Genomic DNA, 16,230 nt, shown 5'->3' with positions numbered 1-16,230 from the left:
ATTGCTGTATCCCCATATCTTCAGCCGTATCAATGCTACATTTGTGTGTATGTGTTGGCCTTCATTCTGTGATCTAACCTCAAAAATATTTTTGTTTTCCATAGACAAGAAGAAAAGTCTTGGAGAGCCATTCTTATCCTTTTGATACGAGCTACATAAACCGTGTGCAGCTTGAGGTGCAAAGTGTTTTTCACATATGTCAAATATACTGATATTTAAGGGGGTATTTGTTACCCTCACCTAAAGGAATCCTCTTTCCTTTGAAAGGGCCAGTTTGGAGGGAATGCGCCTCCCCATGGGAAGAGGGATGAATCCATGAAAGCTGTTTTTTGTATTTATTATGCGGTTCTCACCACATATTTCTTAGGGATACGTTTGTTTCACCCTTTTTATAAAAGAAACTCTATTTCCTGTGAGCGCCTCTTTCATGTGAAAGGGCACGAAACAAGCACCCCCTAAATTAAATATCACCTGTTTTGAAAGTATTATGATGTTTTTATCCTGACATAAATGCAGTAAAAACATACCTCGTTCTGATTTTGCTGTGAAGGATTTCTGACTGATTTTCACCATTCCTCGATCAGAACTAGGGTAACTTTCAAGTTCTTGTATTCGTTATCCTTGGCCTCTACTGAGACTGCCATCACATGTAAAACTACCAAAAACTCCTTGTTTTACTGCAAAAATAAATTGACCGACTCATTCCGCGGAAATTTCACAATCTTCAGCAAGTCACTTTTGGAAGTCACATATATACTTAATCTATAACTATAGGAAGGTATAACGATATTCACAGAGCTGCTGGTTTTTTTGAGATTTCCATTAGATTGGACGAAATCTTCACATATACCTTTCTCCTCAGTGTGAAAACAGGAAGGCGCGCACATTTCAACGTGCTATTTGACAAAGAAAGTGAAAAACCTACAATGGGTTAAAAGAATTTCAGGTTTCCTTATTGCAGTAGAAAAGAGGGTCATTGCTTAGTGCAATGGTAAACTGCTCCGGCTGCCTGTGGCTCGATCTAGTGCCAGTTCTTGCAGTTCATGGCTTGCTTCGACCATTTCTTGCAAAAAATAGAAGGTTATGATCGTTTCCATTCCACCCCTTTTCAGCACTTCAGAATATGGATCACACTGGGTATGGCCCTTCTTATTGTAGTAGAATAATCAATTGAAAAAAAGAAAAGCCATCAACGCGTTGATGCCTTGTCTCCATTGAAAATCAATATTTATTTATTTATTCGAGGTAGTGGAGGATTAGCTGATTGCAGACCTTGGAATGTCAGAATTTGCCAATTTGGTGAAATTTCATGGAGATAAAAAACCTACACTGATGCTGTGTTGTCATGTTGGCATGTCTGTCTTTACTCTAAATTCAGCTTTTTACCACCAAGTGGAAATATCAATCCATAAGGATCGAAATAACTTGTGCCCCTACCAACTAGGATACATGAAGCTTGATCAAGTTCATGAATTTTTTGCTCCCACTTGAAAGTTCATCCAGATCTACATGTACCGATACTGTATGTTTGATCGCTTGTCTAGGGTAGGACGAAATGAACAAAAAGAACGAAACGGAACATTGGTTTTGTTCGTTCTGTTCTTTTTGTTCCAAGTCCAACAAATGTCCTTTGTTTGATGGGGGAAGAATGAAGAAGAAACCCTAATCAATAGAAAAAAAAACTTAATCAAGAAGAAAAAACCCTAATCAAGGTGAAAACCCTCATCAATAAAATCAAACAAAAACCCTTAATCTAAGAAAACCCTCACATATGAAAACCTAAAAATGCCCTAAAAAGAAATTTGATTCAAATCGAAATAAAAGAAGAAGAAAGAAAGAAAAGGGAAAACCTCACCAGAGGCATCGCCCGCCTTGCCGGTCTCATCCCTGGCGTCTGTGACCCCTTGGCTGCCAAGGAGAGAGAGAGAGACCCTTATCCCCAATTTTTGATTTTTTTTTAACATGTTCCCCACGTCCTATTCTTTTTGTAACAGGGGAAGGGGTGTTACAAAAAGAACAGGTTTTTAAGGATGCGGCAAACGATGTTCCAAGCATCCAACGTTTGTTAAAATCACTGTCCCCCCTGTCCATTTCATCCCCTTTTGGGTGGGGGACAGTGATTCAAACATGCCCATAGGAACCAAATATCATGAATATATATAGCAATATTATATCAGCCATTTAAAACGTCCAGAAAATTGGAATGCAGAACCACATATTTCTTGCTGAACTAGACTATGCACAAAAACACATCAATGCTGATTATTCTTTACCAGGAATAATAAATATTCTCTAAAAAAATATTGATTATTCTTCGTAAAGAGGATCCTCCCAACTACACGTGGATGACTTGTCAAGAAAAGCAGTTTGCTCATCTGTTTGTGACATTAGGTCCCCATTTATTTTATTGCATCATCATACAAAAACAATTCTTTTAATGAACCATCATAAAAGAATTGTGGTCACATATTTTTCACACAGCTCACACTTCCTACTTACAGTAGTTTCTGCGCAAATAAAAGCAATTGAGATGATTATTGATAAAGTGGAATCTTCAACACTACACTTGGATGGCTGATAGAATAGCAGTTTGCACTTAAAACCAATTGCCACCACCAATTATTATATTAGGTCCTTATTAATTTAGTGAATCATCATAGAAAACCAGCGGTCACATATAATTCACAATTGCAAAACCCATAGCCAGATCAAATAAACATATCTGCAAAATTCTCTATGGTGCATAACTACTGCGGATTAGGGGGTCGACTGTTAGCAGATGAGACACGAGAGCCCCATTCTAACAATTCTTTGCTGGTGTCATCTTTGTGAACAATCACTTCAATAAAGCATAAGGTGTCCTTTGCTTCTACTGCTTTCGCAATTGCATCAGTCAGTTCTTCCTCTGTGCGAACCTGTAGCAGCAATTCAACCGAAGAAGGCAACGAGTTAGAACACATCAATTCACCTTCTCAAAAAGACACTGGCGCCAACAAAAAAATTCTTTTCAGAACTTTAGGAAAAGATAAATTCATAAATATATAAATAAAGGGACATTGGTTGTGCATGACAGGAATTATTCAGAGACTGAATGCTGTAGATGGAAGATAAATGTCACTAGATACAAGTATTATCAGCTAAATTTTAGATAACGAAAAGAAAGTGCTAAAATGTGGTCACCATAATTAGATCCTGAAATGAAAAAAGTCTGTATAATCTGGCCCTCTCCCTAGAAAAGGTCAAGCAGCCTTGCGTCAAGGCTTCAGATAACCAATTCCCTAGAACAGCCTAATTTGTGCTACAATGAGCATTATTAATGGTCAGTAGTATAAAAATTGGATTTTAATTGCATATCCTTCAAACTCCTAGCAGCAGATAGAAAGGGATACCCTTTTCTCTGAAGATCATAATCATCCATAATATTCAACTTGTTTATTGCATTTCTAAGCGAATCATAGTTTGATCTACTTGAAAAAATCATTTGGGACTTCCTAACTGAAGGGCAGGACAAATATAGATACAAACAGTATCAGAGGAATTTTGTAGAATACCATTCTTCATTGTTCCATGTTTTGATCCAACAACGATAGAAGATCTGGATAAGAAACTTGGCAGCTTCCATTAAATCAATGGCTTCATGCCAGCCAGATAAACATGAAAATGCTACAACAGATTGTTTCTTCTAAATCACAACAACAACAGCTAAGTCTAGTGGTTAACATAAAAACTAATCCATGTTACACTGGACCCAAACAAAAACTTCGCCATTTGGTGCATATGCAAATATAATCAAATGAAAATATTTTCATTGTTTAGGATACATGGCATCCACATATTTATAATTCAAAATGAAGTGTATAAAAGAAGCTTGCAAGGATGTAGAAGAATCAAGGTTCAAGAAAAGGGCAAACAGCCACAAATCATCCGTACATCTCCAAGGGCTTTATTTGATTATATTCCATCCATATCTCAAACTCCATTCAGTTGCATTTCTTTGGTTTCAATGCCATTTGAAGATGTCATCATTGCCATAAGAGAGGTCATTTCTATCTATCTATTTCTATTTTCTATACTTGGAAAGTTAAGAAATTATCATATAATAATTGTTGAGTTGCAACAAAAAAGGGGGAGTTATTCAAAACAGCTCAGTACAAATAGCCTCTTCCAAAGCATGACCTGCTCATTCTGCTGACAACAATCCAATTAGTTCCATTGGGTAAAAATTGTGGGTTCTATCTTTAGAAACCAACACTTTGGACATCATTTAACATATAGTTACCTGTACAGCAACCTACTTTTTTCAATAAGAACCCATTAATTACTAAACAGTAAACAGTGAATTAAGAAGCCCTTGCTTTCAAGGTCAATATATCCTGAAAGACCCAAAACTTGGACAAATGCAAAAACTGAATCTGGAAGTTGGATAAATTTAGTCTAAGTTAACATTATCTGAATGCAAAAATTGAGGTTTTAATTGGCAACTTTTTTACCACACCAACTCCTTGATGCCCATGTCACACTATGTCAACAAAAGTGTTGCACCATTTCTAAAGCATCCAGGATACATATTCATGTAGACATTTAGAAGTGCAGGAAGGTTTGATTTGCTCACCTTGGTGGTCCAGCATTTGCCTTCACCATTGTGGATGGCATCAACAAGCCCAGTATAGTTCCAGTTCTTTATGACATTGTATGGCCCATCATGAATTTCCACTTCAATTGTGTATCCTCCATTGTTGATGAGGAAGATAATGCTGCTTTGGTTACATCTAATCATGGTTGAAATATCCTGAGCTGTAACCTAAGATGGCAACCATTACCCAGTAAAGAAAAAGAATAACAACAGCCATAGCCATCAAATAGTGTATATAATAATCATGAAAATTATCAATATGATAACTAAACCTATTTGTAAATTGACTTTTCAAGTATGATTCAGATTTAACATAGAGTCAAGTCAAACATGAGAGGCTGAGCATCATTTTTTTGTATTTTGAGCCTTGTGATTTATATTATTTTTTGAAATGACAAAAAGTTGTGTGATAATAACTCAAGTCTCTGTACTTTTGATTACTTTTTTGTATTTTGAGCCTTGTGATTTATATTATTTTTTAAATGACAAAAAGTTGTATGTAATAATAACTCAAGTCTTTGTACTTTTCAACTACATAATGGAAAAGAGTTCACCTCCAAACAAATTTTGATAACTAATTTGGGGAAGTATGGACTGCAAGATATCCGAATATCCTTCAGTTTTTTCAAAAAACTTTGGGAAAGTAATGATCCATGAGGTGCCAAGATGTCCTTAGACAAACTTTGACAACCATCTCCACTTTCATGAAAACATAGACATTAGATTAGTCTAAAGGTGTTTTAGGAACAGGAAAAATATCTGTCTGCCCTAAGACATCGGGTAAAACTCATGCAGTTTTCCATCATTTTGTGAGATGCACAACCATTGGAATGACATAATACTCATTCAACAAGAAGCACAAAACCACACAAAGTAGTAATAATTTCTATATAATGAATGGTGAAATAGGAGTTGTGTGATAAGTTGATTTCTTGAATAGGCATGTTTTGGTGGTGCAGCAACTAACCTGAAAGCTTCCATCACCAATGCAAGCAATTACACGTTTATCCTTGGCAGCCTGTGCATAACCAAGAGTGGCACCAACTGACCACCCAATTGAACCATACTGCATCTGGAATTCATAACTGCATTCAAGGACATTCTACTAACTTATGCATCATGTAGACAATACCCACAACTGTTTGGATTGAAGCAAATAAACTGTGATGCTTACCCACAGTTCTCTGGAAGTTTTAGCTTCTGACAATTGAACCATGAGTCTCCTGTTTCAGAAATAACAGCTGTGTCTCCTGATAGCATCTCCTGCAAAAGTAGCACATGCATTATCTAGTAAGGACAGTATAACTCAAAAAAGACCAGGGTTTTCAATAAAAACATGTCCTGTCCTCTAATATGAAGAAAACACAATGTATTTCTCAATATTTGCAAGACAGTTTTCAATAAAAACATGCCCTGTCCTCTAATATGAAGAAAACACAATGTATTTCTCAATATTTGCAAGAGTGATTGCAATTATTACAGAACTAATGCACTTGACTTCTATGTACCATTATGTTGATAGTCTATTGAATTTCACTCATAAAATGTCCCCTTACAATTAGTATTGAAATGATTTGAAAAACCTCTAATCACCAGCAGATAAATGAACCATGGAAGAAGCTTACGAATGCTTTACCATAATTGGTATCAGTTTGAAAATCATTTGAGTCGTTCTAAAAGAAAATTTTGAAAGGATATAGCACCATACTTATTCATGAAGAAAACTTGGGTGTTGCATAGTAAATACCTCCTTACATGACACATGACACACCATAACAATTCATGGGTGCTGTCAAACCTATGTCAGACATGGTCAACACCATACCCCTAACTTCATCTATTTCTTTTTGTGATCATATATTTACATGTTTATATATTCATAGCCCTGTAGTGTCCTAGTTTTACAACTCTCATGTCGTACCAAATGTGTCTCAGCTGTGTCCTGTACAAGTAACCATGTTCATGCATCTATGTCACACAGGTTCAAATGGAGCAGACTGAGTTATCTTTTTATGATGCCAAAGCTTAAAACATAGCTCTTGCCAATGACTATATGCCCCCTTAATGTGAAGAAAGCACATCGAAAATCAATGACATCTTCAATTGTGAGGCAAATCATCAACCTTGTGCAATTTAAGGTTTTGCTCTGTGCACAAACCTCAAGTAGACATTTTGAATGTTCTTTATGGAAACATCAAGCTGGATGCAAGCATGATTACAATGGCCTTACACCAAATAGATGAAATCCAGGGAAGTTCTTATAAATCCCACGTATACGGATCTAGTTGGGCCAGGTTGAGGTGAATCCATATCTGACCCATCCAGTATACAGTGGGATCAAGTCTGGGTTTGGCCAATGTGGCTTCAACCATATACAAAAACCTGATGGCCAGTGGTTAAACCTGACCCTCACTGTACATTTCACTCTAGTGATGTATACTTATGCTTTTAGCCACATGACTTCCCTGGATTCAACTTCCACAAGCCTATCTAAAAAAAATAAAAGGAAAAAATTCCACCAGCGTCACACACATTACTAGGTAAGCTGGTTGGATCAATTTAGATGTGACATATGGAGGTAGAATCAGATCATGAAGCCTCTAGTTTTTCAGCTAACTGAACTGGGATCAGTGCCAGGTTTGCACAGCCTATGCAGGCAGGCTTGAATAGTGAACCATGAAGGGTCAGGTGTGGATGGATAAAATTTCCAGTTGGACCTGGCCCAGCTCAACTTGATCTCAGCCAGGTTCCCCATATATATGGCCCATGCCCTGGACCTTAGCTGGATAAGAACCAGGCACAGCCCAAGCACAATATTAACCAGGCCAGGTTGATGGCCAATCAGGCCTTCCACATGGCTTGTTGAATTCGGATGCACACTGGGTCAGGTCAGGCCAAGCCAGCCCAGCCCTATGTCCCACCTTATTGATGTACATGCATATACTTGAGATCCAATCCAGATCTGATCTGGCCCATGCCCTGGACCTTAGCTGGATAAGAACCAGGCACAGCCCAAGCACAATATTAACCAGGCCAGGTTGATGGCCAATCAGGCCTTCCACATGGCTTGTTGAATTCGGATGCACACTGGGTCAGGTCAGGCCAAGCCAGCCCAGCCCTATGTCCCACCTTATTGATGTACATGCATATACTTGAGATCCAATCCAGATCTGATCTGGCTGTGAAACTTAATAAGCCTGACCTATTATCTGTTAAATTTATTTTTTTATCATACATGAAAATAAGGATCCATGTCCAATCAGAACTCAACCCGGTGAAATCCCTACCCACATATGCAAAACGATATTTTTCGGACAAGTATAGGCTATCTGATGATATAATAAAAAATAGGCCAGATGGTCACACACACACACACACATGTTCTATTGAAAGCATCTATCCTCATATCATATCCCATTGTAGTAAAGGGCTTCAGATCAGCTTTCACCTTTCCCTTGTTTAATTATAGACTAGAACATCTAAATTACTATTCCAAATGAAGAACAGAGGGCAGAATAAAACTTAGCATTTTTTAAACTAAAGCATAAATAATATACGTTAAATACCAATATGCATTTTCAATTTTAGAAAAGGTAGGGTGAGCATTCCAGAAATAAATAATGAAATATTCCAAATATATGTACACATCTATGCAGCAACATTCAATATGATAAATAATTCTGCCATGCAGGGGCGGAACCAAGGGGGGAGGGAAACACACCTAAAGTTTGGGCATTAATAAAAAACACACCTAAATTTTGGGAAATTTTAAAAAGGCAACTATATTTTTGCACCGTTTATCAAAAACACACTTCTATCCATTTAACCTAGGTTATCACTAACCCAAGATGAGTTAAGAGAATTAATTTATTAGTTAACCCTTCTAAGATTCCTTCCTTCTTTTTTAGGTGCATTTTTTAAAATATGATGTTGAGGGTAAAATGATAATTCCGCATCACATTTAACAGCACACTTGGCTGTAGTAAACTCCTGGGCCTTTTTAATTAACCACGATATTTGTTAGGTGCACATCTAACATTTTCCAAAACTTAGATGCCTTTTTGATTAATGCCCGAACTTTAGGTGCCTTTTTGAAAACTTTCCTTTTGTTAATCAAAGCTTATATATATAGGCCTGGACCCATATAAATTATGGGTGCAGGCCCCCCCTAAAAACAAAAACAGAAAGATGATTACTTATAGAGCAAGGGGTAGTCCCATCTCATTTAACTTTTCTGACAATTCCAATTTAAAACTTTGATTTTAGCTGCTTTCTGTTCTAATTTCTGAAATTCAAAATCAGTATTTCTGAACTACTTGAATTCAGTTCAGTGATCCTTATATACATGATCCTGCAAATAGACTGTTCTGGTATTTGCTGTTTAATGATTCTAAAAATAGAATGTTCTGTTTAGTGGTTCAGATTGATGGTATTTACAGCCTAATGGTTCCAAAAGTAGAATGTTAGTGGCATATTATGGAGATATTTCAATGCCTCATTTCTTGACTTCGATTAATTAGTAACAGCAATTTACTATACATTTTGATTATGGTTCAGTGACATAAAATTTATGTAGAACCATAATTCATAAGCATTTCAAGAATTTCATCTGAAATCGAAACACCGAACACTCTTAGAGACTTAGAATTGTTGAAAGTTTCAATTGGTGCATGAACAAAAAAGATTAACATTATATATATAGTTCTGCCCCTGCTACCATGGTGTAAAGTGTTGAGGAGGATATTCCAGAACTAGATACCTAACTTTTTCTATTGCATGATAGAGTAAGATTCCGTGTACTGCGGTTAAGCATTACAATTTCAAGTCATTATTTGGTAAATACAATAAAAAAAGAAGAGATGAAAGGAGAAATTTCCAAAAAACAGCAAAGAGGCCCATACAAAAGTGTACCCCGTTGTATCATAGCAAACTAAATGATGCATAAAATGAGTTAGGTTACCATCTCTTGGCCAACCTACGCATATGCATGGTGACTTAAATAATCTAAATCATGATAGAATCAGGGGAACAACAAGTTTTCAATGTATTCATATTTCAACAGTCAATTCCAGCACGTGTTTATGATTTCAATAAAATGAATGAGAGGAGAAGAAAGAGAAATAGAAACACCAAAACTTAATGGGTTTCATCCTTTGTGCCTTCATGCACGATTAGTACTTTGACATACTACAATGTTGCCACAAGATGGAATCAATTATGATAATTTGGGTTGCAATGGTTCTTAAACCTCAGCATTATAGGAAAGTTGCTCACTACTCTGTTATCATAGCAATGCAATCGACGAAACAAAGTCAACAACGCCAGAATAAAAAGCAATTCAGGACTAAAACCCACCTGTATATGCTTGAAGAGAATGTTGACGCGCAGCGGCTCGTTCTCTGCCCGTTTGAGTGGGACGCCGGCGGGGATGTAAATCCGGCGGTGGTTCTCGACGGCGGTCGTGTTCTTCTTGAGCCGCTTAGCCAATTCCGTCAGGAAGTCGGCCATGAACACCCACCCGAGGGAGGGGCCGTTGCCGATGGTCACGCGGTTGGGCTGGACGATGAGGGTCTTCTCCTTCTTGATGAGCAGGGAGTAGCCGACGGAGCTGTAATCGTTGAAGATGGGGCCGACGAAGACGTAGGCGTCGGCCGACTCGACGATCTCGTTGCAGAAGTGGGTGCTGGCGGCTCCCCAGTAGGTGCCGATGAAGTGGGGGTGGTTCTCCGGCACTAGGCCCTTTCCGGACGGCATGACGGCGACGGCGTAGCCGCTCGCATCCGCCAGCTCGACGAAGGCCTTCTGGGCCTTGGCCACCCTCAGCTTGGGCCCGCCCACCAGCACCGGCTTCACCGCCTTGTTCAGGAACTCCGCCGCCGCCTCCACCGCAGCCTCGAGTCCCAGCTGGTTGCTCTGCCTGTTCCCATCCGGCCAACGATGCCACCAAATCAGCAATGTCCAACCAACAGCAACAGAGAGCAGGAGGAAGGTGTGTGGGGAAGAGAGAGAGAGAGAGGTGGGGGGTGGATCTAGTCATATTCAACATCACGAAAAATCGGTGATATTGAATGAACAAAACGGCGTCCCGCAATAGTGGTCCCCACATTAGAGTGCGTGGACTATGGAGTTCATTCAATATTACAAGTTTTCGGTGATATAGGATATGACCGAACCCTCCCTTGAAACTGGTCAGAGGTATCGCCCAGACCGACCCGAACTGGAATGAATCTGACCCGTGTTTTCAGCCGCGGGTCCCGTTGGATTCGGGATAGAATGTGTGGAGATGCTCCAGGTCCAACGGATCGGCGGGACGCATTAGTTTCCCTACATTTACTGATAAAATATATGTCTCGAACCCAGACATAAGACCCGTTTTTACCGGGTAGAGTCCAGGCAGACTCCGAAGGCCACTAGAATCTGACCAAATTTGGTGCCCGGCTTTCTTGACTAAGGGCAATCGTGGTTTGTAAAATGACATAGGATGATCATGGTTCAGGACCGGAAGTGTCCTTGGCCACAAGGTTGAAGGCTTATTTCTCAAGCAGCGGGATGATCTAAAAACTTTTAACCAAATTCAAGAGCCTGCTAATGTGCGCGATTGCCATTGTGGGCAGATCAGATGCAATGTAAAAGTGTGCCGTGCGGTCACGTACTGAGGCACACTTTTGGTCTGCAATGTGATTGCTTGCACCTGATCCGCACCCGTTTCCATCGGCCTAGCAAAGAAAAAAAAAAAGAACCGACTCCGCCGAGTTAAGGTCTCATTAAGGCAGAGAACCGGTTCCAGAATGTGCAGGCAGAAGAAGAGGCCACCAACACCAATGGTTTCCAAGAAATCTGGCATCTCAAGAAGAAGAAGAAGAAAAAGACGTACTTGGGTGCAAGGAAGAAGGGAACGGGATCCCTGCGGAAGTTGGGGTGCGGTATGCCGGAGAGGTTGCAGCTGATACTTATGTAGACGGGCTTGCTTTCCTTGAGCGCCGTCGAGATCGCCGTGTCGATCTGCTCGTGCGCGTCGTCCAGATTGTTCACCACCGCCTGCAAACAGATCCAACCCGTCAATTAATTCCCAAATTTCCAACAAAATGAGGAAGAAATGAAGAGAAAGAAGGAGGCAAATTAATTTAATCTATTAAAACAGAGTTGAGACTCGCCTGCAAACAGGTGACTGTCTGGAAGCAGCGGAGCTCCTGACTGAAATCAGGCAGGCCGATGGTGTGATGAAGGATCCGATTGGTGCCGTAGTCGTTGGAATTGGGGCCTCCCACGATGCAGATGACGGGCAGGTTCTCGCTGTACGCACCGGCGATGGCGTTGATGACGCTGAGCCCACCAACGGTAAAGGTGACGACGCAAGCGCCGACGCCATTGGCGCGGGCATACCCGTCGGCAGCGTACCCGGCGTTCATCTCATTGCAGCAACCGATGAGGTTGAGCTCCGGCTCGGCGATCAGGTGGTCGAGCAGAGTCAGGTTGAAGTCGCCGGGCACCGAGAAGACGTCCCTCACCCCAACCTGCACCAGCCGCCGCGCCAGGTGTCGCCCCAGCGTCCCGCTCGCCATCTTCGTCCCCGCCGGTGCCGGTGCCAGTGCCGCTCTGGACGCCGGAACACCGTTGTCTGTAGCTTCCTTCGTCACCTGCTCCGCTTCCATCTCTCTCTCTCTCTCTCTCTCTCCACGCACGACTTCGTTTCGGTATTGGGACCAACCAAAACCGTTGATAGTGCGCGTCACGACTCCCGATCGACTCTTGGGGGCGGGTATTTATTCATTTATTTAGCGTAGGGGCCCAGCCCAAGATGAATGGGGGATTGGAGGTTTTCTAAAACCGTGGGCGACCTGATTGGTGGCTCTGAGTCGTGGCTCGTGCGGTAGAGCTGGTAAACGACGACTAGAACAAACCGGGGAAAGAGTACTCGAGAATTTCACGTCGCGCTTTTTATCGATATTTTCTTGTTCCCAAAATTCGTTGCGATGTACGTTGATAATTCGTAACCACGAAAGGTTTGACCGACTCGGTCGCTTCTGATTGCGTGATGTACGGTTGGGTTGGATGTGGCTCGTTCGTCAACCGGTGGGTCGCTTCATGTAATGTTTATCCCATAGTCACCAACGGGAGCAGGAGCCGTCAGTGCACGCCTAGACGTTGCAGGTTCAAACCCCAAGGTACTTTTTCTTTTTCTGTAAAGAGATATATTCCCGACAAAAGTTGCTTGGATGAGGGCAACCCACAAATGACGCATTATGCCTCAACTGTCCTCACTAAACAAATTGCAACCCACAGTTAAGATTGCCACTAGATTAAGCTCAAATCAAGCGCCTCTCTGGCTTTCTTATTTTTTATTTATCTGTTTCCAGGTCAGGTAAGTTGGGTGGCATGGCCAAATACCCTTTTTCATCAACTTATATAATACATGGCTCACCCACTTTATATCCTGATTTAGTAAAAGTATTTAATGACACCCATTGTCTATACTATAGACTTTATAGCACATCATTTTATTTTTTTCTTTCTTTCCTTCTTTCCTTTTTTTTTGTGGTTCTTGGTCTTATAGGACATGACTATAGGGATGGCAGTTGATCGATAAAACAGGGACATGCTATGCTTCGCCCTGTTTGAATCTGAATGGAGGACATGAAACAGGGATGGAGGTTAAAATCAAAACCCGTGAGAGAATGAAGGTGGAAATGGACTTATGCTTTCCCCCACCCCACCTTGCCCTGCCTCAACCCAAATCCTTCTTTAGGGATGGCAATGGACTAAGGAGAAACGAGACCCCGCCCCGCCTCACCCCATTTAGATAGGGGATAGAGGACAAGAAATGAGGATGGAGGTTAAAATCAAAACCTGTGCGAAGATGAAAGCAGGGATGAAAGGCAGAATTTTGAGATGGAGAAGGGTTGAAGGCCTTGTCCCCCACCCCGGCCCACTACCATCCCTACGTGACTACCACTTTCCTGCTATATTAACAGGCAAAGTTTGTGTATGCCACTCGAAATTTTCTTTTACCTTCTTAATTTTTAATTTGGTTATAAGAGAGATTTAGATAGATTGCAAAGGTTAAATAGCCTCCAACTTGGCTATAAGGAGAAAGGAAGAGAGTTCATCAAATTTAAAGGTAGTAACTGGTTAAATCGTGCAGGATTGATTTGTAAGTGATATTTTATGTATGCTTTATGAAAGAAAATAATTAAAATTTTACTTTTAAGTTTTTGCAGTTTAAGGAGTTAAGTGCTAAACACTAAACACATATGATGTGGGTAATTTACATGTAACATATAGAGAATTTGCCTTTAGCTATCTCGGATTTGAAATATTCGACATAAACTTCTCACTTTTCTTTTTTTACAGTTGACCGGCCTGAAAGCCTAATCTATGGTAAATTTAGCTACCCTAAATATAGATGCCTAACTTTGTGTGAAGTGAGCTGCCTATGACTTCACATTACATGCTTCGCAACCATCCATCTTGGCATTTCTCGAGATGAGTAAATAGTTCATCTCTAAAAATGTTGAGACGGATAGTCAGCTGAAGCTGCATGCTAAGCATGCAACAGCACTGGGGGTATCAACGGGTTTACCCCGACCTGACCCAAACCAAACCCTATAGGGGGGCATGGTGATAAATAAGAAGACCAGATTAAGACCCGGGTCCAGACCCGAAGGTCTGATTAATACATGTACCGGTGTATAGTTTGTAAAATTTTATACGATCGGGCACAACCTGAGTTCCTATTAAGACCCACAAATTTTCAATGTAAAAATGATAAAAATATATATATATAGTTTTACTGGGTATGGCCTGGGTCTGGTTCAACTAGTTATTATCGGGTTCAGGTATGGTTTCTCTTATAATGGATCCGATTAAATCTGGATCTGAACCTGATACCATACCCGAACCAAACCCAACTAGTTGCCACCCCTAAACCTCTATACAAAAAATGGTTTCTTTGATTATGTATGATAAATGCCTCGTTTCTTTTTCTGGCTGCTTTAGTGACTTTTTGTTGACGTAACTCTAGTTGACTTTGATAATCATAGTTGCAACTTGAATAATTTACAAAAAGACACCTGACTTATCAGCTATTAAAAATAGGAACCTAATGTTTTAATTATTACATTTAACTGCCTAGTTTTAAAACTTATATTTCAAAGACACGTTGGGTCCTGAACTCCATGGCCATAGTGTCAAACGTTAAAAACGGCAAAATCTTGTTTTTCAAAAACTTGCAAAAATTTAAAAAAAATCATAAATCTGGTGTTTTTTTGGCAAAATCTTGGCAATAAATAAATAAATTTAAAAATATAAAAATTATTTTTTATAAGAAAATATTAATAAAAATTATTTAAAAATAAAAATACACTGTTTATTCATGATAAATAGCCATTTAAAACATAAATATTGTGTTTAAATCATGATATTTACATTTTTTCCAAAATCTCATGATATTTTAAAAATCTAGCGAGAAATTGCTGTTTTAAACTTTCAAGTAATTTCTCGTGATATTATCACAAGATTTTTTATAAATCTCGTGACATGAGAGAGAGAGAGAGCCCTTTTAAGAACCAAGGTATTTTAGTCATTTATTTTACTCTGTCAGGGTCAACTGACTGAATTCATGACCAAAACGTGTCTTTGAAATATAAGTTTTAAAAACAAGTGGTTAAATGTAATAATTTAGGTATATTTTTTTTAATTTTAATTCAATCTCTCTCATAGTCTACATCACATGGATACTTTAATATACCCTCGTGTCATGTCTCTTGCATGTTTTTCCTAATGGAAAACGGCACAAAAATGGCATTGTTCTCTTTTGGACATGTTCATGTGAACCAATGTTGTCAAAATTGGTTAAATTTTAAAAAAATTCAAAGAATCGGCCCACTAAGACTGAAACAGAATCACATCGATCGACTTAATATTTTTAATTGAGAAACTATACAAAAATTTTAAAAATGACAAAAATTGGAAAGGTGTTTACTCGACCCCAAATCCCCTATCTAGCTCAAATAGGGGATGTGAATTGGCTGATTATTTATACCCTATAAAATAATATTATTTATCACTTTTACATTGAAAATTTGTGAGTCTTAATCCAAACTTGGGTCGGGCCCGAGTCTCATATAAAATTTCACAAACTATACCCGGGTCCATGTATAAATTGGACCTTCGGGTCTGAACCCGAGTCTTAATCCGGTTTTTTTTATTTGTCACCATACCTGGACCAAATGGTTCGGGTAAACAGGATCTGTTGACACCCCTAATTCCACTTTCTTCTAATGGTAAACTTTACCTAGATTAGAAGTGGATATCTCGCCAGGCTCAACTGCCTGAATCAAGGCTCATAAGGGTTGTGGCTAGAGGTGGGCACTGGGCCGGGCAGCCCGTAGGTCCACGACTAGTTCCTTCTGTTGACAACAATCCCTTAACCTAGAGTGACAACTAAGAAAGGGGGTGAGTCTACAACTTAATATGTTTCAATTTACAAATTAGACAAGATTGTTACAATTGTAGCGAGCTTAAATTTTCTAATCTCAATTTAGTTTACTAACTGTGCATACATGTTGTTTATAGAATTTTAACTCATTTACCATTAT

General features: G+C 39.6%; 1 protein-coding gene across 1 annotated transcript; it reads right to left on the bottom strand.

The window, feature by feature from the left end:
• Nucleotides 1–2,504: 2,504 nt before the first annotated feature.
• On the bottom strand, nucleotides 2,505–12,367 carry LOC149836782 (pyruvate decarboxylase 1-like). Its single transcript, XM_090005578.1, has 7 exons — nucleotides 11,788–12,367; nucleotides 11,508–11,671; nucleotides 9,989–10,550; nucleotides 5,808–5,896; nucleotides 5,601–5,718; nucleotides 4,613–4,801; nucleotides 2,505–2,915 (listed from the first exon to the last, which is right to left on the bottom strand). The coding sequence occupies exons 1-7, from the start codon at nucleotides 12,283–12,285 to the stop codon at nucleotides 2,748–2,750; spliced, it is 1,788 nt and encodes a 595-aa protein (XP_089861704.1). The 5' UTR covers nucleotides 12,286–12,367; the 3' UTR covers nucleotides 2,505–2,747.
• Nucleotides 12,368–16,230: the final 3,863 nt, after the last annotated feature.

The sequence above is a fragment of the Nuphar pumila genome, chromosome 5 (assembly GCF_984573655.1).
Source record: "Nuphar pumila chromosome 5, dmNupPumi1.hap1.1, whole genome shotgun sequence".
Taxonomy (NCBI): Eukaryota; Viridiplantae; Streptophyta; class Magnoliopsida; order Nymphaeales; family Nymphaeaceae; genus Nuphar; species Nuphar pumila.
The sequence above is the reverse complement of the archived record's forward strand: the minus strand, read 5'-3'. Positions and strand labels throughout refer to the sequence as shown.

Coding starts and splice junctions, on each gene's coding strand:
- LOC149836782 (XM_090005578.1), bottom strand. CDS start 12,285: ATGGAAGCGGAGCAGGTGACGAAGGAAGCTACAGACAACGGTGTTCCG. Junction 10,551..11,507: donor CCCTTCTTCCTTGCACCCAA/GTACGTCTTTTT, acceptor GGATGGGAACAG/GCAGAGCAACCAGCTGGGAC. Junction 4,802..5,600: donor TTGGTGATGGAAGCTTTCAG/GTTAGTTGCTGC, acceptor TTGCCATCTTAG/GTTACAGCTCAGGATATTTC.